Source organism: Melozone crissalis, unplaced genomic scaffold (assembly GCF_028551555.1).
Source record: "Melozone crissalis strain CALT ecotype California unplaced genomic scaffold, PUWL_Pcris_2 ptg000160l_1, whole genome shotgun sequence".
Taxonomy (NCBI): domain Eukaryota; kingdom Metazoa; phylum Chordata; class Aves; order Passeriformes; family Passerellidae; genus Melozone; species Melozone crissalis.
In genome coordinates, this window is record NW_026535931.1 from 16,850 (window position 1) to 39,961 (window position 23,112).

Consider the following 23,112-nt stretch of genomic DNA (forward strand, 5'->3'; position numbering starts at 1 on the left):
CCCCTCGGGCAGCGCCCCCTCCCCCGCATGCCCCTGGGGGTCCCTCCCTCCCCCCGGGGGTCCCGGGGCATCGCCCCCTCCCCCCCGTTCCCCCGGGGGTCCCGGCGCCGCGCGGGGCTGGGCGGACCCCCCGGTGCCGGCCCCCGCCCCCGGCTCCCCCCGCCCCGCCCCGCCCGCCGGTGCCGGTGCCGGGGCCGCCTCGGGGAAAGTTGCGGCGAGCCCCGGGCGGCGGAGGCAGCGCCGGCACCGCCAGCGGCGACACCGGGGCCGGGCGGCACCGGCGGCACCGGCGGCACCGGCGGCAGCACCGGCCGAGCATCCCCCGGTAGGAGCGCGCAGCATCCCCGGTGCCGGCGCTGCCATCCCCGCTCCTCCGCCGCCCTCCCGCTCCTTCTCCCCCGCTTCCCTCCCGTTCTCCCTTCCCCGCTTCTCCGTTCCCGGTTCTCCCATCGCAGCTCTCCATCCCCGGTTCTCCCCTCCCGGTTCCCCCATCCCCGTCCTCCGTTCCCGGTTCTCCCCTCCCGGTTCTCCCCTCCCGGTTCTCCCCTCCCGGTTCTCCCTCCCGGTTTCCCCATTCTCGGTTCTCCATCCCCGGTTCTCCATCCCCGGTTCTCCCTCCCGCTTCTCCGTTCCCGGCCTCTCCCTCCCGGTTCTCCCGTGCCGCCGCTCCCACCCCCGGTGCCCGGATCCATCTTGGCTCCGGTGCTGCCTGCGCAGCCGCCGGCTACCGGGGGGCGGGGGGAGGCCGGGCCGGTGGGGCGCCCGCCGGGGCTGCGGCCGCTACCGGGGCCCGCAGGAGGCACCGGAGAACGGGGCCCGGGGGCAGCTCCGGGGGTACGGGAGGCACCGGGAGGGACCGGGGGGCTACAGAAAGGAGCCGGGGATACCGGGAGGGACCGGGCGATACCGGGAGGGACCGGGGGCTACCTGAGGAACCGGGAAGAAGCGGGGGATACCGGGAGGGACCGGGGGTTACCGGGAGGGACCGAGGGGCTACGGGAAGGAGCCAGGGGATACCGGAGGGACCGAGGGGCTACCGGGAGGGACCGGGAAGGAGCCCAGGGGGTACCGGAGGGACCGAGGGGCTACCGGGGGGTAGCGGGGGGTACCGGGGGGTACCGGGGGCACCGGACCGGGCTGAGCCGCGCTCGCCGCCCGTGCCAGGGGCGATGGAGCCGCCGCGGAGCCTCCCGGGGCTGGAGCGGGAGCGGGCGGCGCTGGACGCGGCCGGGGGGTGCCCGTCCCCGCTGGACGCCAGGGCCGTGCCCGGCAGGAAGGTCTGGGTCAAGCTGCGGGCGCTGTGAGTGACCCCCGGCCGCGGGACCCCCGACCCCAAAGAGGGACCCCAGAGCCAACAGAGAGCCTGCCCTAAGAGAGAGACCCCAGACCCAAAGAGAGAGACCCCCCCAAAGAGAGAGACCCCGAACACAGAGAGAGACCCCCCCAAAGAGAGAGACCCCAAACCCAAAGGGAGAGACCGTGAACCCAAAGAGACCCCAGACCCAGAGAGAGACCCCAAACACAGAGAGAGACCCCAGACCCCAAAGAGGGACCCCAAACCCAAAGGGAGAAACCCCAGACCCAGAGAGAGACCCCAGACCCAGAGAGAGAGGCCCCCCCAAAGAGAGAGACCCTGAACCCAAAGGGAGAGACCCCAACCCAAAGAGACACCCCCCCAAAGAGAGAGACCCCAAACCCAAAGGGAGACCCCAACCCCAGAGAGAGACCCCAACCCCAGAGAGAGAGATCTCAAACCCAGAGAGAGACCCCAAACCCAAAGGGAGACCCCAAACCCCAAAGGGAGAGTCCCCTAAACCCAAAAGAGAGAGACGCCCCCAGAGTAGGACCCCCAAACCCCAAACTGGGACCCCCAAACTGGGACCTTTAAACCCCAAACCGGGAGTCCCAAACCCCAAACTGGGACCCCCAATTCAGGACACCCAAACCCCAAATTGGGACTCCCACACCGGGACCCCTGACCCCCATCCCCCTCTAAGCCCCCCCAGCACCCCCACCCCAAAAAGTCCCCAGGGACCCTCGGGGTGTCCCCAGGCCTCCTTCGGGCCCCCTTTGGGGACAGACTCGGGGTCCCCTCCCCTGGTGTGCCGCTCCGGGGGTGTCACCGCGGGGTGACAGCGGCCCCGGGGTGTCCCCAGCCCCGCGGGGACAGCGCAGGTGCCGCAGGTGCCACCCCCGTGCCACCGCTGTCCCCGGGGGGGGTGCCGGGGGTGCCACCCCCTCACCTGTGCCAGGCGCTCACGTGCCCCGCGCCCACCTGCGGCACGTGCGGCGCCCGGGGGGGTCCCCGTGGGGCGGGGGCGGCCCGGGGGGCGCCACGTGCGTGGGGACACGCGTGGGGACACGTGTGGGACACGGGGAGGGCACGGGCGGGGTGGGGCACGCGCGTGGGACACACCTGAGCTGCGTGCGACACACCTGAGCGTGCCCGGGGACACGGGGGGGACACTGTGCGGGTGTCACACGGGGGGGACACTGTGGGGGTGTCACACCCGTGTGCACGGGGGGCTGTGGCGCTCCGGGGGTGTCACACGTGTGTCCCGACGTGTCGCTCCCACAGGTGTGTCCCCAAAGTGGGGGCTGTCCCCTCCTGAGCCCCCCCGGTGTCCCCACCCCGCCATTCCCAGGGGTGACAGTGCCGGGGGTCCCCGAGGCCACCCTGTCACCCGTGGGGACACGGGGGTCACCAGGTGGTGGCAGGTGGCCCAGGGGGTGGCACTTAGCGGGGTGGCACAGCCTGACCCTGTCCCTTGTCCCCACGAGTGACACGGGGGCCCGGGGGGTGGCTGTCCCCAAGGGGGGTCCCCGAGGGTCCCCACGGGGGTGGCGGGGCGCGGGAAGGTGACAATCGCAGTCCCCAAGGTCACAGCAGCGCTGGTGACGTCTGTGCCCCCCCCGGCCCCCCTCGCTGTCGCTGTCACCGTCACTGTCGCCGTGACCGGGGGACGTGGTGGCCCCTCCCCAGCGCGTGGCTCCGGTGGCTGTGGTGGCCACAGCGGTGTCCTTGTGCTGGCACGGTGGCAGTGCCCATGTCCCCACGCTGTCACCACCCTGGGCACCCCCCTTGCCACCTGTGCCACCCCATGCCACCTGTGCCACCCTGTGCCACCTGTGCCACCCCATGCCACCTGTATCACCCCGTGCCACCTGTGCCACCCCATGCCACCTGTGCCACCCCATGCCACCTGTATCACCCCATGCCACCTGTGCCACCCCCCATGCCACCTGTGCCACCTATGCCACCTGTGCCGCCCCATGCCACCTGTATCACCCCGTGCCACCTGTGCCACCCCATGTCGTGGTGCCACCTGTGCCATGGGGGTGGCACTCCCCAGACAGGAATCCCCAATTCCCAGTCCCCTTCCTGTGTAGCCCCTCCTGTCCCCAACCTGGGGGGGCTGTCCCCGCTCTCCTGGGGGGGTCAATGCCACCCTGTCCCCACCCTGGGGCTGTCCCTGGGTGTCCCTAATCCTGTCCCCCCATTCCAGGGGTGTCCCCCTGTCCCTGGCTGTCCCTGACTGTCCCGCCCTGTTCCAGGGGTGCCCCCCATGCCCCTCTGTCCCTGGGTGTCCCTAACCCTGTCCCCCCCATTCTGGGGGTCCCTAACCCTGTCCCCCCTGTCCCTGGGGGTCCCTAACACTGTGCCCCCTATTCCGGGGGTCCCTACCCCTGTGCCCCCGTTCCGGGGGTGCCCCCCTGTCCCTAACCCTGTCCCCCCCATTCCGGGGGTCCCTAACCCTGTGCCCCCCATCCCGGGCGTGCCCCCCTGTCCCTGGGTGTCCCTAGCCCTGTGCCCCCCATTCCGGGAGTCCCTAGCCCTGTCCCCCCCATTCCGGGGGTCCCTAACCCTGTCCCCCCCATTCCGCGAGTCCCTAACCCCGTCCCCCCCATTCCGGGGGTCCCTAACCCTGTGCCCCCCATCCCGGGGGCGCCCCCGGTGCCCCCCAGGCTCCGTTTCCTGCTCAAGCAGCTCGAGGCGGGCGAGGTGAACGTGGAGGAGCTGAAGCGCAACCTGGAGTACGCGGCGTCGCTGCTCGAGGCCGTGTGCATCGACGAGACCAGGTGGGCACCCAGGGGGCACCCGGGGGACACCCGGGGGACACCCGGGGGCGGCCGCGGCCGCGCTGAGTGCCGCCGTGCCCCCAGGCAGGTGCTGGACACGGAGGACGAGCTGCGGGACATGGGCTCGGACGCGGCCGTGCCCTCCGAGGTGCGCGACTGGCTCGCCGCCACCTTCACGCAGCAGGCGCGGGCCAAGGGCCGCCGCGCCGAGGAGAAACCCAAATTCCGCAGCATCGTGCACGCCGTGCAGGCCGGCATCTTCGTGGAGAGGTGACAGAGGGGACACGGGGGCGGGGACGTGGCGGGGGGGGGGCGTTGAGTGGGACAGGGACACGGTGAGGGGGGTGTGGGGGACACGCTGAGCAAGGCACAGAGGGGACAGGGACACCCTGAGGATGGCACAGAGGGGACAGGGAGGGTGCAGGGGGGACAGGGACACTCCAAGGAAGGCACAGAGGGGACAGGGACACCCTGAGGAGGGCACAGAGGGGACAGGGAGGGCACAAGGGGGACAGGGACACACCAAGGAAGGCACAGAGGGGACAGGGACACACTGAGGAGGGCACGGGAACACCCCAAAGGGGACACAGGTGGGCACAAGAGGGCACAGAGGGGACAGGGACACATCAAGGAGAGCACAGAGGGGACAGGGACACCCTGAGAATGGCACAGAGGGGACAGGGAGACCCTGAGGAGGTCACAGGAACACCCCAAAGGGGACACAGGTGGGCACAAGAGGGCACAGAGGGGACAGGAACACACTGAGGAGGGCACAGAGGGGACAGGGACACACCAAGGAAGGCACAGAGGGGACAGGGACACACCGACGAGGGCACAGGGGGACACACTGAGCAGGGCACGGAGGGGACACGGTAGGGACAGAACTTCTGGGGGGCATGTGACAGGGTGGAGGTGAGCTGAGAGCAGAGGGGTCCCCAAAACCCAGGGACTGTCCCCAGCATCAGGTGGGTCCCCAAAACCCAGGAAGGTCCCTAGAACCGAGGTGGGTCCCCAGGTGTGTCCCCAGCGGTTTCCCCAGGTGTGTCCCCAGCACTATCCCCAGTCCCAGGGGTGTCCCCAGGGGTGTCCCCAGGGGTGTCCCCAGCCCTCAGGTGGGTCCCCAGACCTTGGGGGTCCCCAGGGGTGTCCCAAGCCCCCCAGCCCCCCCAGCCCTGCCTCCCCCCAGGATGTTCCGCCGGATGTACACGGCCGTGGGGCCGAGCTACTCCTCCTCCGTCCTCAACTGCCTGAAGGTACCGGGGCACCCCAAAAAAACCCCCCGAAAAAAACCCGAAAAATCCCCAAAACCCCGGGGGGGGGCTGCTGGGAGGCACTGGGAGGCACTGGGAACCAATGGGAGGCACTGGGAATAACTGGGAATCAATGGGAGTCAAAGGGAATCAATGGAATATCTGGGAATATCTGGAAATCAATGGGAATAACTGGGAATCAATGGGAATAACTGGGAATCAATGAGATATCAATGGGAATCAATGGGAATCAATGGGATATCAATGGGATATCTGGGAATAACTGGGAATCAATAGGAATCAATGGGAATCAATAGGAATCAATGGGAATCAATGGAATATCTGGAAATATCTGGAAATCAATGGGAATCAACGGGAATCAATGGGAATCAATGGGAATCAATGGGATATCAATGGAATATCTGGAAATCAATGGGAATAACTGGGAACCAATGGGAATCACTGGGAATCAATGGGAATCACTGGGAATCAATGAGAATCTATGGGAATATCTGGAAATCAATAGGAATCAGTCTCTGGGAATTACTGGGAATCACTGGGGTTTTACTGGGAATCAATGGGAATAAATGGGAATATCTGGGAATCTTTGGGAATCAATGGGAATCTTTGGGACTTACTGGGAATTTGGAAATCAATGGGAATATCTGGGATTCAATGAGAATCTCTGGGAATTACTGGGAATCTTTGGGAATCAATGGAAACCACTGGGAATTACTGGGAATTTGAGAACCAATGGGGATATCTGGGAATCTTTGGATATCAATAGAAATCTCTTGGAATTACTGGGAATTTGAGAATCACTCACTGGGAATTGCTGAGAATCTCTGGGAAGTATTGGGAATTTGGAAATCAATGGGAATCTCTGGGAATCACTGGGAATCTCTGGGAATCATTGGGAATTACTGGAAATTTTTGAATATCTGGGAATCTCTGGAAATCTTTGGGAATCACTGGGAATCAATGGGAATCTTTGGGACTTACTGGGAATTTGGAAATCAATGGGAATATCTGGGATTCAATGAGAATCTCTGGGAATTACTGGGAATCTTTGGGAATCAATGGAAACCACTGGGAATTACTGGGAATCTCTGGAAACCACTGGGAATTACTGGGAATTTGGGAATCAATGGGAATCTCTGGAAATCTTTGGGAATCACTGGGAATCAATGGGAATAAATGAGAATAAATGGGAATTACGGACTTCGCTGGGGCTTTACTGGGCTTTACTGGGAATTGCTGGGCACCCCGGGAATTGCCGGCTGTCCCTGGAATTCCCGGGCCCCCCCGGTGTCCCCAGCGGTGTCCCCGTGTCCCCCCAGGGCCTGGACCAGTGGTGCTTTGACGTGTTCTCGCTGCACCGCGCGGCCGAGGAGCACTCGCTGCGCACGGTGGTGTTCGAGCTCTTCACCCGCCACAACCTCAACAGCCGCTTCAAGGTGGGAATGGAGCCCCAAAATATCCCAAAATACCCCAAAATATCCCTAAAATATCCCAAAATACCCCAACAACCTCACAGCCGCTTCAAGGTGGGAATAGAGCCCCAAAATATCCCCAAAATACCCCAAAATATCCCTAAAATATCCCAAAATAACCCCCACAACCTCAACAGCCGCTTCAAGGTGGGAATGGAACCCCAAAATACCCCAAAATATCCCCAAAATAACCTCCACAACATCAACAGCCGCTTCAAGGTGGGAATGGAGCCCCAAAATATCCCAAAAATACCCCAAAATGTCCCTAAAATATCCCAAAATAACCCCCACAACCTCAACAGCCGCTTCAAGGTGGGAATGGAACTCCAAAATACCCCAAAATATCCCCAAAATAACCTCCACAACATCAACAGCCGCTTCAAGGTGGGAATGGAGCCCCAAAATATCCCAAAAATACCCCAAAATGTCCCTAAAATATCCCAAAATAACCCCCACAACCTCAACAGCCGCTTCAAGGTGGGAATGGAACCCCAAAATACCCCAAAATATCCGGAAAATAACACAAAATACCCCCCAATACCCCCACAACCTCAACAGCCGCCTCAAGGTGGGAATGGAGCCCCAAAATACCCAAAAATACCCCCAAAATACCCGAACATACCCCCCATGACCTCAACAGCCACTTCAAGGTGTGAATGGAACCCCAAAATCCCAAAAAATGACCCAAAATACCCCAAAATACCCCCACAACCGCAACAGCTGCTTCAAGCTGTGACCCAACATCCAAAATCCTCCAAAACACCCCCCAAAAAACCCCAAAACACCCCCAAAACCCTCCCCGGGACCCCCAAACTCCAACCCAGGACTCCCTCAGGACCCTCCCTAAATCCACCTCGGGACCCCCAAAATCCACACCAGGACCGCCAAAATCCACCCAAGACCCCCAAAATCCACTCAAGACCCCCAAACTCCCCTCCAGGACCCCCGAGCTGCCCCTCGGGGACTGTCCCCCTTTGTCACCCCACTGTCCCCACAGATCCCCGGCGCGTTCCTGACGTCGCTGCTGGAGGCGCTGGAGGGCGGCTACGGAAAGTTCCGGAACCCCTACCACAACCAGGTGCACGCGGCCGACGTCACCCAGACCGTGCACTGCTTCCTGCTGCGCACCGGCATGCTGGTACGGGCACACGGGGACACGGGGACATGGGGACAGCGCTGTCCCCAAGGGTGGCACCGCGCCACTCGCCTGTCCCCACCGCCTGGCGCTGCTCGTTGCCATGGGAATGTCCCCAGGGTGGCACCAGGGACACGAATGGGTGGCACCTGGAAAGGGTCTGTGCACAGTTGTCACATGTGGGGTGGCACCGGGCGCACGTCTGTGCCCCCACTGTCCCTACAGTTGTAACATGGTGACACCTGGCACGCATCTGTGCCCAATTGTCCCCATCCGGCTGTCACAAAAGGGGTGGCACCCGGCACACATCTGTGCCCCACTGTCCCCATCTGGCTGTCACAAATGGGGTGGCACCTGGCACATGTCTGTGCCCCACTGCCCCTATACAATTGTCACAGGTCTGGTGGCACCTGGCACATATCTGTGCCCAATTGTCCCCATCTGGCTGTTACACATAGGGTGGCACCTGGTGCACATGCGTTGTCCCCACGTGGCTGTCACGGCACACCTGCGGTGTCACACTCATGGTTGGGGTGGCCCTGTCCCCATCCTTGTCCCTGACTCGCTGTCCCTGTCCCGTCCCCGTCCCTGTCCCTGTCCCCATCCCTGTCCCTGTCCCTGTCCCTGTCCCTGTCCCTGTCCCCATCCCTGTCCCATCCCTGTCCCTTCTCTGTTCTGTCCCCATCCCTGTCCCTGTTCCCATCCCTGTCCCTGTCCCTGTCCCCGTCCCTGTCCCTGTCCCTGTCCCCAGCACTGCCTGTCCGAGATCGAGCTCCTGGCCATCGTCTTCGCCGCCGCCATCCACGACTTTGAGCACACGGGGACAACGAACAGCTTCCACATCCAGACCAAGTGAGGGCACGGGGACAGGGACACGGCATGGCACGGGTGGCACAGCATGGCACAGGGACACGGCATGGCACAGATGGCATGGCATGGCAGGGATAGAGCATGGCACTGGGACACAGCGTGACATGGGGGACATGGCATGGCGCAGGGACATGGCACAGCATGGTGACACAGCACAGTATGGGCGGCATGGCACAGGTGACACAGCACGGTATGGGTGGCGCAGCATGGCACAGGTGACACAGCACAGGTGGCACAGCATGGCACAGCATAGGTGGCACAGCATGGCACAGGTGGCACAGCATGGCACACCTGACACAGCAGATGTGGCACAGCGTGGCACAACATGGCTGGCACAGCACAGGTGACACACCATGGCACAGGTGACATGGCATGGCCCAGGTGGCACGGCACAGTGTGGGTGGCACGGCGTGTCCCAGGCATGGCTGCAGACCCGTCCTGGGGACACCATGGTGACACCTGCGGAACGCTCAGGGCCACCAACACAGCCAGGACACAGCCGTGCTGCCACCCAGGGCCACCCCTCTCTGCGGGGGCCCTGTCCCCATGCCCAGTGTCCCCACGGTGTCCCCGTGGTGTCCCCAGGTCGGACACGGCCATCCTGTACAACGACCGCTCGGTGCTGGAGAACCACCACATCAGCGCCGTGTTCCGCCTGATGCAGGACGAGGAGCTCAACATCTTCGTCAACCTCACCAAGGACGAGTTCGCGTAAGGTCCCCTCGCCGCCCCCTCGCTGTCCCCACCCTGTCCCCGCGCTGTCCCTGACCGCGTCCCCTCTGTCCCCTCAGCGAGCTGCGGGCGCTGGTCATCGAGATGGTCCTGGCCACCGACATGTCCTGCCACTTCCAGCAGGTCAAGTCCATGAAGACGGCGCTGCAGCAGCTGGAGAGGTGAGTGGGGGCGGTGGCCGGCGCCAGGTGCGTCCCCAGGGGTGGCGGGGTGGCTCTGGGGACAATGCGGGCTCTTGTCCCCAGGCTGGACAAGGCCAAGGTGCTGTCGCTGCTGCTGCACGCGGCCGACATCAGCCACCCCACCAAGCAGTGGGCGGTGCACAGCCGCTGGACCAAGGCGCTCATGGAGGAGTTCTTCCGGCAGGTAGGGCCGGGGCCGGGCGGGGGGACGCGGGGGACACCCCGTGGGGACACCACGGACGTCCCTTGCCTTGCCAGGGGGACAAGGAGGCCGAGCTGGGGCTGCCCTTCTCGCCCCTCTGCGACCGCACCTCCACGCTGGTGGCCCAGTCGCAGATCGGTGAGTGCGGGCGAGGTCCCGTCCCCGTCCTGTCCCCTCGCTGTCCCCACTCTGTCCCCGGTGTGTCCCCGGCAGCGCCGTGTCCCCTCCTGTCCCCAGGGTTCATCGACTTCATCGTGGAGCCGACGTTCTCGGTGCTCACCGACGTGGCCGAGAAGCTGGTGACGCCGCTGCCCGAGGACGGCTCCAAGGCCAAGGGCAACCCCGCGGCCCCCCAGCAGCCCAGGTTGGGGTCCCTGTCCCCGAGGTTCGTGCCCTGCGGTGGCAGCGGTGGCCCTGGCCCGCTGCCAGCTGTCCCCGTTGCCCCCCAGCTCGCAGTGGCGGCAGCCGTCCCTGGATGAGCACCTGGAGGACATCAAGGCCGACCTGGCCGGGTTCCGCTCCACCTGGACCAAGCACATCCAGGAGAACAAGCAGAAGTGGAAGGAGAGGGCGGCCAGCGGTAGGGGACGGCCACCACGGCCACCATGGTCACTACAGCCACCATGGCCATTATGGGTCACCACGACCACCACGGCCACCATGGCCACCATCGTCACTACAGCCATCACAGCCACCATGGTCACCATGGCCACCACGGCCACCATGGCCACCATCGTCACTACAGCCATCACAGCCACCATGGTCACCATGGCCACTATGGTCACCGTGGCCAGTACGGCCATCACAAACACCAATGGCCACCATGGCCACCACAGCCATTATGGGTCACCACAGCCAGTACAGCCACCATGGCCACCACGGCCACCACGATCACTACAGCCACTATGGCCACCAATGGCCACTGAGGCCACTATGGCCACCAATGGCCACTGAGGCCACCATGGCCACCACGGCCACCACGGTCACTACAGCCACCATGACCACCAATGGCCACCATGGCCACTGGGGAGGGGCTGGGGACCCCCACAAACTGCTCAGGGCCAGCTCTGTCCCAGTGTCCCCAGACTGGGAGGTGACACAAGCGCGGTGCAGGTGGCACAACCTGGGCTGTCCGGGGCAGTGGCCCTGGGGGCACACGAGTTCTGGGGTGTCCCTGGTGACCCCGGGGTCGTGTCCCCGGTGACCCTGCCCGTGTCCCCCAGGCATCACCAACCAGGCGTCCATCGATGAGCTGTCCCCGTGCGAGGAGCCCGCGGCCACCACCGGGACCCACAGCGAGAACGGGGACGTGGATTAGCGGGGGGAGGAGCCAGGTGGGGACACCGGGAAAGGGGGCGGGGACACCGGATAAGGGGCGAGGACACCGGGAAAGGAGGTGGGATACCGAAAAGGGGCGGGGACACCGGGAAAGGGGTGGGGACACCGGGAGAGGGAGGAGTCGATGGGAAAGGGGCGGGGACACTGGGAAAGGGATGGGGACACCGGAAAAAGGGGCGGGGATAATGGAAAGGGGCGGGGACACCGGGAAAGAGGCGGGTACACCAGGAAAAGTGAGGTTGGGACCCCAGGAGTGGGCTGGGGACACCGCGGTGACTGTCCCCTCCCAGCAGGTCCCTGTCCAGCCGAGTGACACCGTCTCAGTGACACCGTCTTGTCTTCGATGCCATCGAGTTCAGAACCATCTGTGCCAGGAGCCCCCGGGGCCGGGCTCGGATCGGTGTCACCCCTGTGCCAGGCCCGGTGTCACCTCTGTGCCAGGCCTGGTGTCACCACCATGCCAGGACCCGTGTCACCCCTGTGCCAGGAGCCCCCGGGGCCGGGCTCGGATCGGTGTCACCCCTGTGCCAGGCCTGGTGTCACCGCCATGCCAGGACTGGTGTGACCGCCATGCCAGGCTTGGTGTCACCCCTGTGCCAGGCTTGGTGTCACCACTGTGCCATGATTGGTGTCACCCCTGTGCCAGGCCCAGTGTCACCGCCATGCCAGGACTGGTGTGACCGCTGTGCCAGGCCCGGTGTCACCACCGTGCCAGGAGCCCCCCGGGCTGTCCCCTCTGTCCCGGTGTCACCGGTCCCTCACTGCCACCCCCGGCCCCCCACACCGGGCTCGGTCCTTTGGGATTTTTAAAAACGCTTTTCCTGCTCGGGAGGGGCTGGGGCGGGGACGGTGGCACTGGGGACAGCTGGGGGGGACACGCTGGGGACATCTGTGGGGACATGTTGGGGACAGCCAGGGGGACTGATCCTCTCGGGGTCTGGCTGGTGACACTGTGAGGGTGGCACTGTGCCCTGTCCCCATCCAGCCCGGGGACAGGACAGGGACAGGGACAAGAGAGGGGAAAGGAATGGGGACGAGGACAGGGACGGGGACAGGGATGGGGACAGGGACAGGGACAGGGACAGGGACAGGGAGGCCCCATCCCGTGCGGCATGGGTGGCACTGGGGACAGGGAGCAGCGGGACAGGGACAGGTCCCACTCCGGTGTCCCCCGGCTCCAGTCCCTGGAATGTCCCCGCTCCCTGTGACATGCTGGGAATGTTCCGGAATGTTCCGGAATGCTCCCACATCCCGGTCCAGCCGCCTCCTCCAACTCCAGCGAGCCCCGGGAACCCCGGAATGTTTGGGGAACCCCGGATTGTTTGGGGCACTCTTGGGAACCCCGGAATGTTTGGGGGATCCTGAAATCTTTGGGGAATCCCAGAATGTTTGGGGAATCCATGGATCCAACCGCGGATCCGAGAAGATTCCAGAATCCTGGATCTAGGCTTGGGAATGTCCCAGGATCCCAAATCCAGGCTTGGGAATGTTCCAGGATCCCAAACTGAGCTTCAGGAATGTTCCAGAATCCTGGATCCGGCCCCGGGAATGTTCCAGGATCCCAGATTCGGGAATGTTCCAGAATGCCGGATCTGGGAATGTTCCAGAATCCCGGATCCACCCTGAGGAATGTTCCAGAATGCCGGATCTGGGAATGTTCCAGAATCCTGGATCCACCCTCAGGAATATTCCAGAATCTTGGATCCACCCTCAGGAATATTCCAGAATCCTGGATCTGGGAATGTTCCAGAATCCTGGATCCACCCTCAGGAATGTTCCAGAATCCCGGATCTGGGACTGTTCCAGGATCCCGGATCCACCCTCAGAATGTTCCAGAATCCCGGATCCACCATCGGGAACATTCCAGAATCCAGCCCAGGAATGTTCCAGAATCCCAGATCTGGGAATGTTCCAGAGTCCTGGATCCACCCTCGGGAACGTTCCAGAACCCCGGACCCGCTGCCCACCCCCCCGACCCCTCCCGGATTCCCGGGATGCCCCGCCCCCCCCCAGGAATGTTCGGGAATGTCCCGGGAATGCTCAGGAATGTTCGGGAAGGCCCGGACCCCCCCCCCCAGCCCCCGGCCCCTCCCACTCCGGCCCCGGCCCCGCCCCCGTGTTTGTATTTTTGTACCCCGTGTCCCCCCCCCCGTGTCCCCTCCGTGTCCCCCCCCGTGTCCCCTCCCCGTGTCCCCTCCGTGTCCCCCCTTCGGTCACCGCTGGCAGAGCTCCGCCCCCCCCTCCGCATGTGTCCCCCCCGCGCCGCCGCCGCTAACGAGCAATTAATTATTAATTAATGAGTTAATTAATAAACGCCGCCGTCGCCACCACCACGGCCGCACTCCGGCCATTGGGGGGGGGGGGTGGAAACTGGGGGGGCGGAATTTGGGGAGGGGGGCGGAATTTGGGCGTGGGGGTGGCCCCAAGGGGGGGTCCTGGAGACACCCCAGGTATCCAAAAAGGGAGTCCTGGAACCCAGCCCAGTACACAAAAGGGGGGCCCGACCCCACCCCAGCACCCAAACTGGGTCTGGGGTCCCCCCAGTATCCCAAAGGGGGTCCTGACCCCCACCCCAGCACCCCAAAAAGGGTCTGGGGTCCCCCCAACACCTATGGGGGGGTTCTGGAGCCCCCTCAACCCCCAAAAGTGGGTCTTGACCCCCACCCAAGCACCCAAAATAGGGGTCCCGACTCCCCCCCCAGCACTCAAAGCGGTTTTTGGACCCCCCCAGCCCCAAAATTGGTTCGGACCACCCCTACCCAAAAAGAGGGTCCCTCCCACCCCCCCGGCGCGGCCCAAGCAGGAGGCGGGGGGGGAAAGGATCCCTTTAATTCCGGCTGGGGGGGGGGGGTCCCTGCACCCCCCCTGTGTCCCTGTTCCCCCTCCCACCCGTGTCCGTGTGCACGCGACTGTCCCTGTCCCCTCCCCTGTCCCCTCCCGTGTCCCCTCCCCGTGTCCAGGTGTCCCCCCCCAGGTGTGCACAGGTGCGGGGGGGGCCCGAGGGTGGCAGTGATTGTGGGGGGGGGTCTGCTCAGTGTCCCCAATGTCACCTGCCCTGGGGACCCCCGGGGGTGGCAGTGATGGGGGGGGGCACGCAGGGTGTCACTCAGAGTCCCCGGTGTCACCCAAGGGTGGCAGTGCGGGGTGGGGGGGGGAGGGTGTGTGGCACGTGTCACCTGCCCCGAGGTCCCCAGGGGGAGGGGACCTGCCAGTGGGAATTAAATAAAATAAAATAAAATTAAATAAAATAAATAAAAAAAATCCCAAAAGAATTCTGGGCGGCCCCAAAATCTTAGAAAACGGAATAAAAAAAATCTGCGCTGGCGTCCGGCGGCCACACCTGGGGACAAGGGACAGGGACAGAGCTGGGGACAGGGGAGGGGACACCCCTGACACTGTCCCAGTGCCACCCCAGTGCCATCCCAGTGACATGCCAGTGTCCCAGTGCCCCCCAGGTGTCCCAGTGCCACCCCAGTGTCCCAGCCTCGTGTCCCACTGCCCCAGTCCGGTGTCCCAGTGCCACCCTCGTGTCCCAGTACCATGTCCCTGTGCCCTCCAATGTCCCAGCCCAGTGTCCCCAGTGTCCCCAATGCCCCCAATGTCCCTCAGTACCCCTCAGCACCCCCAGCACCCCCAATGTCCCCAATGTCCCCAATGCCCCCAATGTCCCCAATGTCCCTCAGTACCCCTCAGCACCCCCAGCACCCCCAATGTCCCCAATGTCCCCAATGCCCCCAATGTCCGCAGTGTCCCCAATGCCCCCCAATGTCCCCAATGTCCCCAATGCCCCAGCACCCCCAATGCCCCCAGTCCCCCTAATGCCCCCAAAGCCTCCAGTGCCCCCAATGCCCCCAGTGTCCCCATTGTCCCCAATGTGCCCCCAGTGTCCTCAGCACCCCCAGTGTCCCCAATGTCCCCAATGCCCCCAATGCCCCCAATGCCCGCAGTGTCCCCAATGCCCCCTAATGTCCCCAATGTCCCCAATGTCCCCAGTGCCCCCAGCCCCCCCAATGTTCCCAGTGCCCCCAATGCCCCCAGTGTCCCCATTGTCCCCAATGTGTCCCCAGTGTCCCCAGCACCCCCAGTGTCCCCAGTGTGCCCTCAGTGTCCCCAGGCCGTACCTAGTGGCCGCTGCCCGCGCTGTCCCCAGGCTCTATATGGGTCCCGTCCTCAGCCCGGCTGCGCCGCACGGCCCCGGGGGTCCCGGCCCGAGGGGTCCCCGCTTGGGGGGTCCCGGCTTGGGGGGTCCCGGCCCGGGGTGTCCCCGCTTGGGGGGTCCCATCTCCGGGGGTCCCTGCGGGTGTCACAGCACAGGGGTGACCTCAGAGCCACTCAGTGCCCCCCAGTGTCCCCCCAGTGTCCCCCCGGTGCCCCCCACTCACGGTGGCCGGGCGGGGCCGGGCCGGGGCTGTGCCGGTGCTCGGGCTCGGTGTCCCCGCCGCGGTGACAGCGGGCGGTGGCCGCCACCTCGTCGTCGTCGTCGCCGCCCTGCGCCTGCTTGCACAGGTGATGCTCCACCATCATCTGCAGCTCTGCCGGGCAGGGAGCGGCGCTGGGGGGGCGCGGGGGGGGCCCTGGTGACCGTCCCCACCCTCCCGGCGACACCGCCCGCATGGCCTCGTGGTGGCCTCGTGGTGGGCTCGTGGTGGCAGGGACTGAGGCCAGCATGGGGTGGGGACACCCAGCCACCCATAAACCACGGTGCTGGGGGGCTGTCACCCCTCTGTGCCCCCCCCCGTGTCCCCTCAAGGCCCTCTCGTGTCCCTCCGTGTCACCCCCGTGTCACCCCATGTCCACTCGTGTCCCCCCCGTGCCCGCCTCGAATCCCCACCCGTGTCCCCCCGTGTCCCCTCAAGTCCCTCTCCTGTCATCCCCGTGTCACCCCGTGTCCCCTCATGTCCACTCGTGTCCCCCTGTGTCCCCTCGTGTCTCCTTATGTCCTCCCGTGTCCCCTCATGTGCCCCCCCCGTGTCCCCTCATGTCCCCCTGTGTCCCCCCGTGTCCCTGTGACCCCCCCCGTGTCCCCCCGCCTGTCCCCCTGTATCCCCCTCATGTGCCCCCATGTCCCTCTCGTGTCCCCTCATGTCCCACTCATGTCCCCCCCGTGTCTCTGTGACCCCCCCATGTCCCCCCCATGTCCCCCCCAGTGTCCCCCTGTACCTTTCATGGTGGGGGTGCTGCGAGACACTTTCTTCCTCTGCCGGGGGGACATGGCCAGGCCGGACTGGGGTGGGGGGAACACGGGGGCGGCTCAGGGGGGCTCTCCCCACTTTGGGGGGGTCCCCTGGGGGTCCCCACAGCCCCCCCGGGCAGCGCCACCTACCTTCAGCAGGGGGTTGGGCAGCCGGTCCTCGTCGATCTCTGGGGGGGGCAGGAGGTCAGTGAGGGGTGGGGGGCCCATCCTGCACCCCCTGAGGTCAATGAGGGTGGGGGGCCCATCCCAAACCCCCCGAGGTCAATGAGGGGTGGGGGGCCCATCCTGCACCCCCTGAGGTCAATGAGGGTGGGGGGGCCCATCCTGAACCCCCCGAGGTCAATGAGGGGTGGGGGGCCCATCCTGCACCCCCTGAGGTCAATGAGGGGTGGGGGGGCCCATCCTGCACCCCCCGAGGTCAATGAGGGTGGGGGGGCCCATCCTGAACCCCCCGAGGTCAATGAGGGTGGGGGGGCCCATCCTGCACCCCCCGAGGTCAATGAGGGTGGGGGGGCCCATCCTGAACCCCCCGAGGTCAATGAGGGTGGGGGGGCCCATCTCGAACCCCCCGAGGTCACTGGGGGTGGGGGGGCCCATCCTGCGCCCCCCAATGTCCATCCAACCCCTCTAGGGGTCTCTGTCCCCTGGGGGTGTCATGGGGACAGTGCCATCACCCCACTGTGGCGGGGATTGGGGTCCCACCCCCCCGTTTGTGGGGGTCCTGACACTGAGGGTGGTCCTGGAATGTGGGGAGGGGGCTGAGCATCATGTGGGGGTCACTGAGCATTTTTGGGGGGTCCCGAGAAGGTGAAGGGGTCCCTGAGTCATTTAGGGGGTCCCTGACCACATTGAGGGGTGTCCTGAGCATGTTTGGGGTCTCTGAGCATCTTGTGGGGTCCCTGAGCATATTTGGGGTCCCTGAGTGCCATTAGGGGGTCCCTGAGCAGTTTGGGGGGGTCTCTGAGCACTCTGGGGAGGTCCCTGGGTGGGCTGGGACCCGGGGGGGCGTGAGGACACCGCTGGGACCCACCTGGGGACGATTGGTCACTGCTCAGGACAAGGTTGGCCGGGGTCGGGCGGCGCCTCCGGATCTGGGGGGACACAAGAGAAAAGTGGGACCCTCAGATCGGAACGGGGACCCCCAGACACAAACTGGGACCCCCACACAGGGAACTGGGACCCCCAGACAGGGAATTGGGACCCCCAGAGATGGAACTGGGACCCCCAGGCATGCCCCACTGGCCCTGTGCCCACCGTGTCACCATCCCCAGGGCAGTGGTGGCCCTGTGCCCGCCCTGTCACCATCCCCAGGGCAGTGGTGGCCCTGTGCCCGTGGTGGCCCTGTGCCCGCCGTGTCACCGTGCCCAGGGCGGTGGCGGCCCCGTGGGGACAGGAGCTGGACGGACACACGGACACACACGCGGCTTTTCCATCACGGAGCTAATAATACCCGGCGGCGGGAAACGCGTGGGGACAGACGTGGGGACAGACACGGGGACAGACACGGGGACAGACACGGGGACACCGGGCGGGCCCTGCCCTTCCTGTGCGGCCCTGCCCTTGCCCAAGGTCACCCGCAGCCGCTCCGGCCGCACGGCCGCTGCCCTTTGGTGGCCGCGGTGGGGACAGCGGGGCCGTGGGGACAATGGGGACGGCGGTGGTGGCGGTGGGGACAGCGGTGGTGGCAGTGGGGACAGGTTGACCCCGCGCCCCCTTTCCCCGCTGACCCAGTAACTGAGCGCCTCCCACACGCGGCTTTCCCAGCGAGGATTCCCTAATGAGGCGGGCTGCCTAATGAGATGCTGATGAGATGCTAATGAGGCGGGCGAGCGGCCGGGAGCCCCCCCCGCCCCTCCCGGCCCCTGCCCCCCCCCCCCCGGCCCCAGCGCATCCTCCCGTGCCGGCCCCGTTGCCATGGAAACGCGGCTGGATGTGAACCGGGATTAGCGGGAACCGGGAATCGCCGCCGACCCCCCCGAGCCCCCCAGTTCGGGATCGGGATCCTCTCGGCCCCCCGCGATGGGGATGGGCGGGTTTGGGGTCCCCCCCATCCCCCGCAGCTCCGGGAGGGACCCCGAGAATCCGCGAACCCCCCCCCTCCCGGGACACCGCAGCCCCTCCGGAACCTCCCGAGGGTGCGGGGCGAGGCCGAGCCCCCCCCGTGCGACCCCCGGGGCGGGGATGGGGAGGGGACAGCGGTGGCACCTGCTCAAGGTGACCCGGGTGGGGCCGGGACCCCCGGCTGAGCCCCCCGCCCTCATTCCGGGGGGATCCCGGGGCGGGGATGCGCTGGTCCTACCCCCCCACCTCCGCTTCCTCCTCCTCCTCCTCCTCCTCCTCCATCCCCCATCCCTCCTCCATCCCTCCATCCCCGCTCCCTCCCGCCGCTATTTTTAGATCAATCTCCAGCATCGATTAAGGAGCGCGGCGGATCCGGGGGCGGCCGGGACGGGGCCGACACCGGGAGAGGGCACCGGGAACCGGGAGCGGGCACCGGGAGCGGGCACAGGGTGGCACCGGGAGGGGCCCGGCCCGGATCGGCTCGGCCGGGCAAAAACCACCCGGGATGGTCCCCGAGGCCTCGGGGGGACTTGGGGACACGGGCAGAGGGGCAGGACAAAGGCCTGGGCTGGGCCTGGCAGCCAGGGGGGCAAATAAGGGGGAAAATAGGGGCAAACAGGGGGGAAAATGGGAGGCAAATAAGGGGGAAAATAGGGGGCAAACAGGGGGGAAAATGGGGGGCACCCAGGGGGCAAATGGGGGGGAAACAGGGGGCAAATAGGGGGCAAACTGGGGGCAAACAGGGGGCAAACGGGGGGGGAACTGGGGGCAAATAGGGGGCAAACTGGGGGGAAATAGGGGGCAAATAAGGGGGCAAACTGGGGGGAAAACGGGGGGGAAACAGGGGGGAAAACAAGAGGGGAACAGGGGGGAAACAGGGTGGGCTCAGCTGGGATGGGGGTCAGGGGCTGCCGGACTTGGGGGGGGACACGGGGGGCACAAGGTCCTTGGGGAGGGTGGGGCTGGACGGAATTGGGGACAACCCCACAGGACACGGGGACACCGCGGTGCCACACGGAGAGGGGGGCACAGCCGAGAGCCCCCTCAATGCGAGGGGCACCCCAGAAAGAGGAGCAGGGAGGGGACATCGTTGGTGTCACCTGCTGCCACCGCACGGGGCCGGGGTCACCCCCACCCACCCCTGAGAGGCGCCGGGTGAGACCCCCGGGAGGGGAAACTGAGGCAGGGCAGGGCAGGGGGTGCCCGGGGCTGGGCAGTGCCCGAGGGGATGGGGACGGGGCTGGAGGTGCCCCTTGATGGGTGCTGGGGGACTCGTGCCCCCTCCCCGCTCTCCCTTTCCCCCCTGGGGACCCCCAAACTCTCCCCCTCCGTTCTGGGGACCCCCAACTCTGCTCCTCCATCCTGGGGACCCCCCAACTCTCCCCGTCCATCCTGGGGACCCCTAAACTCTCCCCGTCCATCCTGGGGACCCCCAACTCTCTCCGTCCATCCTGGGGACCCCCAACTCTCCCCGTCCATCCTGGGGACCCCACGCTGCTGTCCCCGAGCCGGGTGGTGCCCCCACATGGGCACGTTCGGTGACATCGCCCTCTCTCCGCTGGCACCGGGGGGCTCCTGGCCCCCCACCCCCAGGACCCCCGGCTGGGGGGCACGGCAGGGACCCCCCCTCTTCTCCTCGCCCCCTTCAAGCCCCCGTGGGCGATGTGGGGCCGAGGGGTCCCCTCTGACCCCCGGGGAGGGGCTGGGGGTGCCCGGCCGTGTCCCCGCGGGGTCACCCCGAGCGCGGGGCCGTGCTGGGACCGGCCCTGACCGGAGCAGGGCCTGGGGATCCCGGAGGGTCCCAGGGGGTCCCGGGGGTCCCGGGGGTCCCGGTGGCGTCGCGCAGAGCTGGCACATGGCCCTGGCACCGTCCCCCCCCGCCCCACGGCCCCGCGGGGCTCCGGGGACAGCTGCGGGTGGCCCCGGCACCAGGGGCCGCTCCCTCGTGTCGCCGCTGTCCCCGCGTCACCCCCGGGCCGGCGGTGCCCCCCGGAGCCCCCCGGAGCCCCCCGGAGCCCCCCGGAGCCCCCCCGGCTCGCTGCTCTGCGCGGCCCCGCTGCCCCCCCGGTGTCCCCCCGGTGTCCCCTCGGTGTCCCCCCGGTGTCCCCGCGGTGTCCCCGCGGTGTCCCCGCACCTGCTCGGCCGCCTCCGGGTCCAGGTGCGGCTCCAGCAGCGGGACCGTGAACTGGATCTTGCGGGGGCTGTTGGGCTCCATCGCGGGCGCGGCGGCTCCGGCGGCTCCGGCGGCTCCGAGCGGCCCCGCCCCGGCCCCGCCCCGGCCACGCCCCGGCCACGCCCCGAGGAGGCCACGCCTCGCCCCGGGCCCCGCGCGCGGGACACGGGGATGGACAACGGGACACGGGGACGGGGCTTGGGACACCGGGACGGACACGGGGACGGACACAGGGACACGGGGACAGACACGGGGACAGACACAGGGACATGAGGAGAGACAGAGGGACATGAGGAGGGACAGACGGACATAGACGGGAGAGTGGGACAGACACAGGGACACGGGGACAGGCACAGGGACAAACAGACAGACATGGGGACAGACACAGGGACATGGGGACAGAACAGGGACATGGGGACAGAACAGGGACACAGGGACAGACTCGGGGACACGGTGGCAGACACACAGATGGACCCTGGGACACAGGGACAGACAAACAAACACAAGGACAGACTCGGGGACACTGGGACAGACATGGGGGCATGAGGACGAACAGACAGGCCTTGGGACATGCGACAGGGACAGGGGGACGAGGACAGGGGGACGAGGACAGGGACAGGGACAGGGGCAGGGACAGCGATGGGACAGGGGGACAGGGACAGGGACAAGGACAGGATCCCTCCCCCAGCACCAGGACACGGGGACAAGGCCAGCGCTTGGGGACTGTCCCCGCAGAGCCTGGACACCCCAAAACCCCCAAAAAGGCCAATTTAGGACGGGAGGGGCAGGATCACAGGGTGGGCTGGGGGTGTCCCCAAGCCCCTGTCCTGGGGGTGCTGTGTCCCCACAGCCCATTGTCCCCCCCCAAGTGACACCCGAGGGCTTTGGGGGGGTTCGGGGCATGGAGCTGGGGGGTTGTGGGGTCAGGGGGTGTTATGGGGCTGGGGGAGTTCCAGTCGGGGAGGATTGTGGGGCCGGGAGGTTGCGAGTTCGGGGCCGGGGGGGTTCGGGGCATGGGGCTGGAGGTTTTGAGGCCGGGGGGGTTGTGAGTTCGGGGTTGGGGGTGTTGGGGCAGGGGGTTTCAGGGCCGGGGAGGTTCGGGGTTCGGTTCCGGGGAGTTTCAGGGCCGGGGAGGTTCGGGGTTCCGTTCCGGGGGGTTTCGGGACCGGGGAGGTTCGGGGTTCCGTTCCGGGGGGTTTCGGGACCGGGGAGGTTCGGGGTTCGGGTCCGGGGGGTTTCGGGCCCGGGGAGGTTCGGGGTTCGGGTCCGGGGGGTTTCGGGACCGGGGAGGTTCGGGGTTCCGTTCCGGGGGGTTTCGGGACCGGGGAGGTTCGGGGTTCGGGTCCGGGGGTGTTTCGGGCCCGGCGCCCCCCCGGCGCAGCCCTGGGCGCGTGTCCCATCACTTATTCATGGAGCCGGAGCCCGGGCGGCTGCCGGGATCCGCCGGCAGGAATCCGCTAAGTAGGTCAGGCGGGGGGGGGGGGGCCGGGGGGGCCGCCCGAGCCCTGCCGTGCCCCCCCCGCCAGCCCCGGGGGTCCCGGGGAGGCACCGGGGCAGCGATGGCATCCCCCGGTGCCGGGGGTCCGATAAAGGTGATGCTGGTTTGGGGACGGGGGAGGCAAATGAACCCCCCCTCAAAGTCCAACGTGACGCCCCCAGCCCCATCCGGGGCTCGCAGGGAATTTTGGGTGGGAGAGACCCCCACGACCCCCCCGCAGCCCCCCCGAGGGAACGGAAATGGGGTGAGGGGGCACGGGGGGGGTTGTGCTGAACCGGGACCCCCCCGCGGCTGCCAATGGCCACGCCCTGGTGGCACCGCGGGTCCCTCGGCCGTGCTTGGGTGACAGCCTTGGGGACACCTCCGGGACAGCCTTGGGACACCCTTAGGGACACCCTTGGGGCCATCTTTGGGGACGCTTTTGGGGTCCTTGGGGACATCATTGGGACATTCCTGGGGGCATCTTTGGGACCCCCTTGGGACATTCATGGGGACATCCTTGGGGCCAGCCGTGTGCGGGATGTGACAGCGGGGACAGGACGGGGCCGTTCTCCTGCTCCCAGCCCGGAGCGGGGCCAGGGAGGGGCGAGGCCGGAGGGATCTGTCCAGGGTGGGACATGTCCGTCATTCCTGGGGACGTGTCCGTCCCTCCTGGGGACATGTCCATCCTTCCCAGGGTATCTGTCCATCCTTCCAGGGCTCTTCCCATCCTTCTCAGATATATTTCCATCCTTCCCAGAGGCATTGCCGTCCTTCCAGGCCTCTTTCCATCCTCCCAGAGCTCTTCCCATCCTTCCAGGACTGTTCCCATCCTTCCCAGAGGTATTCCCATCCTTCCAGGCTTCTTTTCATCCTCCCAGAGCTCTTCCCATTCTTCCCAGAGCTCTTTCCATCCTTCCCAGGA

General features: G+C 66.4%; 2 protein-coding genes across 2 annotated transcripts; one reads left to right on the forward strand and one right to left on the reverse strand.

The window, feature by feature from the left end:
- Window positions 1-314: 314 nt before the first annotated feature.
- Window positions 315-11,766, forward strand: PDE1B (phosphodiesterase 1B). Its single transcript, XM_054293564.1, has 16 exons — window positions 315-325; window positions 1,165-1,300; window positions 3,967-4,080; window positions 4,165-4,350; window positions 5,267-5,333; window positions 6,671-6,787; window positions 7,821-7,961; window positions 8,710-8,810; window positions 9,414-9,539; window positions 9,620-9,721; window positions 9,806-9,926; window positions 10,001-10,082; window positions 10,182-10,308; window positions 10,394-10,524; window positions 11,168-11,278; window positions 11,576-11,766. Exons 2-15 carry the CDS (start codon window positions 1,170-1,172, stop codon window positions 11,260-11,262), a joined length of 1,641 nt encoding a protein of 546 aa, XP_054149539.1. The 5' UTR covers window positions 315-325; window positions 1,165-1,169; the 3' UTR covers window positions 11,263-11,278; window positions 11,576-11,766.
- Window positions 11,767-14,253: 2,487 nt separating this feature from the next.
- On the reverse strand, window positions 14,254-20,799 carry PPP1R1A (protein phosphatase 1 regulatory inhibitor subunit 1A). Its single transcript, XM_054293568.1, has 7 exons — window positions 20,672-20,799; window positions 17,507-17,567; window positions 16,606-16,643; window positions 16,443-16,506; window positions 15,665-15,814; window positions 15,404-15,576; window positions 14,254-14,622 (listed from the first exon to the last, which is right to left on the reverse strand). Exons 1-6 carry the CDS (start codon window positions 20,750-20,752, stop codon window positions 15,404-15,406), a joined length of 567 nt encoding a protein of 188 aa, XP_054149543.1. The 5' UTR covers window positions 20,753-20,799; the 3' UTR covers window positions 14,254-14,622.
- Between the last annotated feature and the right edge of the window lie 2,313 nt (window positions 20,800-23,112).

Bases quoted from the DNA above. Each gene is read 5' to 3' on its own strand.
- PDE1B (XM_054293564.1), top strand. From the start codon at position 1,170: ATGGAGCCGCCGCGGAGCCTCCCGGGGCTGGAGCGGGAGCGGGCGGCG. The intron at 6,788-7,820 runs GTGGGAATGGAG...CTGTCCCCACAG, and splicing joins ACCTCAACAGCCGCTTCAAG to ATCCCCGGCGCGTTCCTGAC. The intron at 7,962-8,709 runs GTACGGGCACAC...CCCTGTCCCCAG, and splicing joins TGCTGCGCACCGGCATGCTG to CACTGCCTGTCCGAGATCGA.
- PPP1R1A (XM_054293568.1), bottom strand. From the start codon at position 20,752: ATGGAGCCCAACAGCCCCCGCAAGATCCAGTTCACGGTCCCGCTGCTG. The intron at 17,568-20,671 runs GTGCGGGGACAC...GTGTCCCCCCAG, and splicing joins ACCCGGAGGCGGCCGAGCAG to ATCCGGAGGCGCCGCCCGAC. The intron at 15,815-16,442 runs GTACAGGGGGAC...CCTGCCCGGCAG, and splicing joins CAGCACCCCCACCATGAAAG to AGCTGCAGATGATGGTGGAG.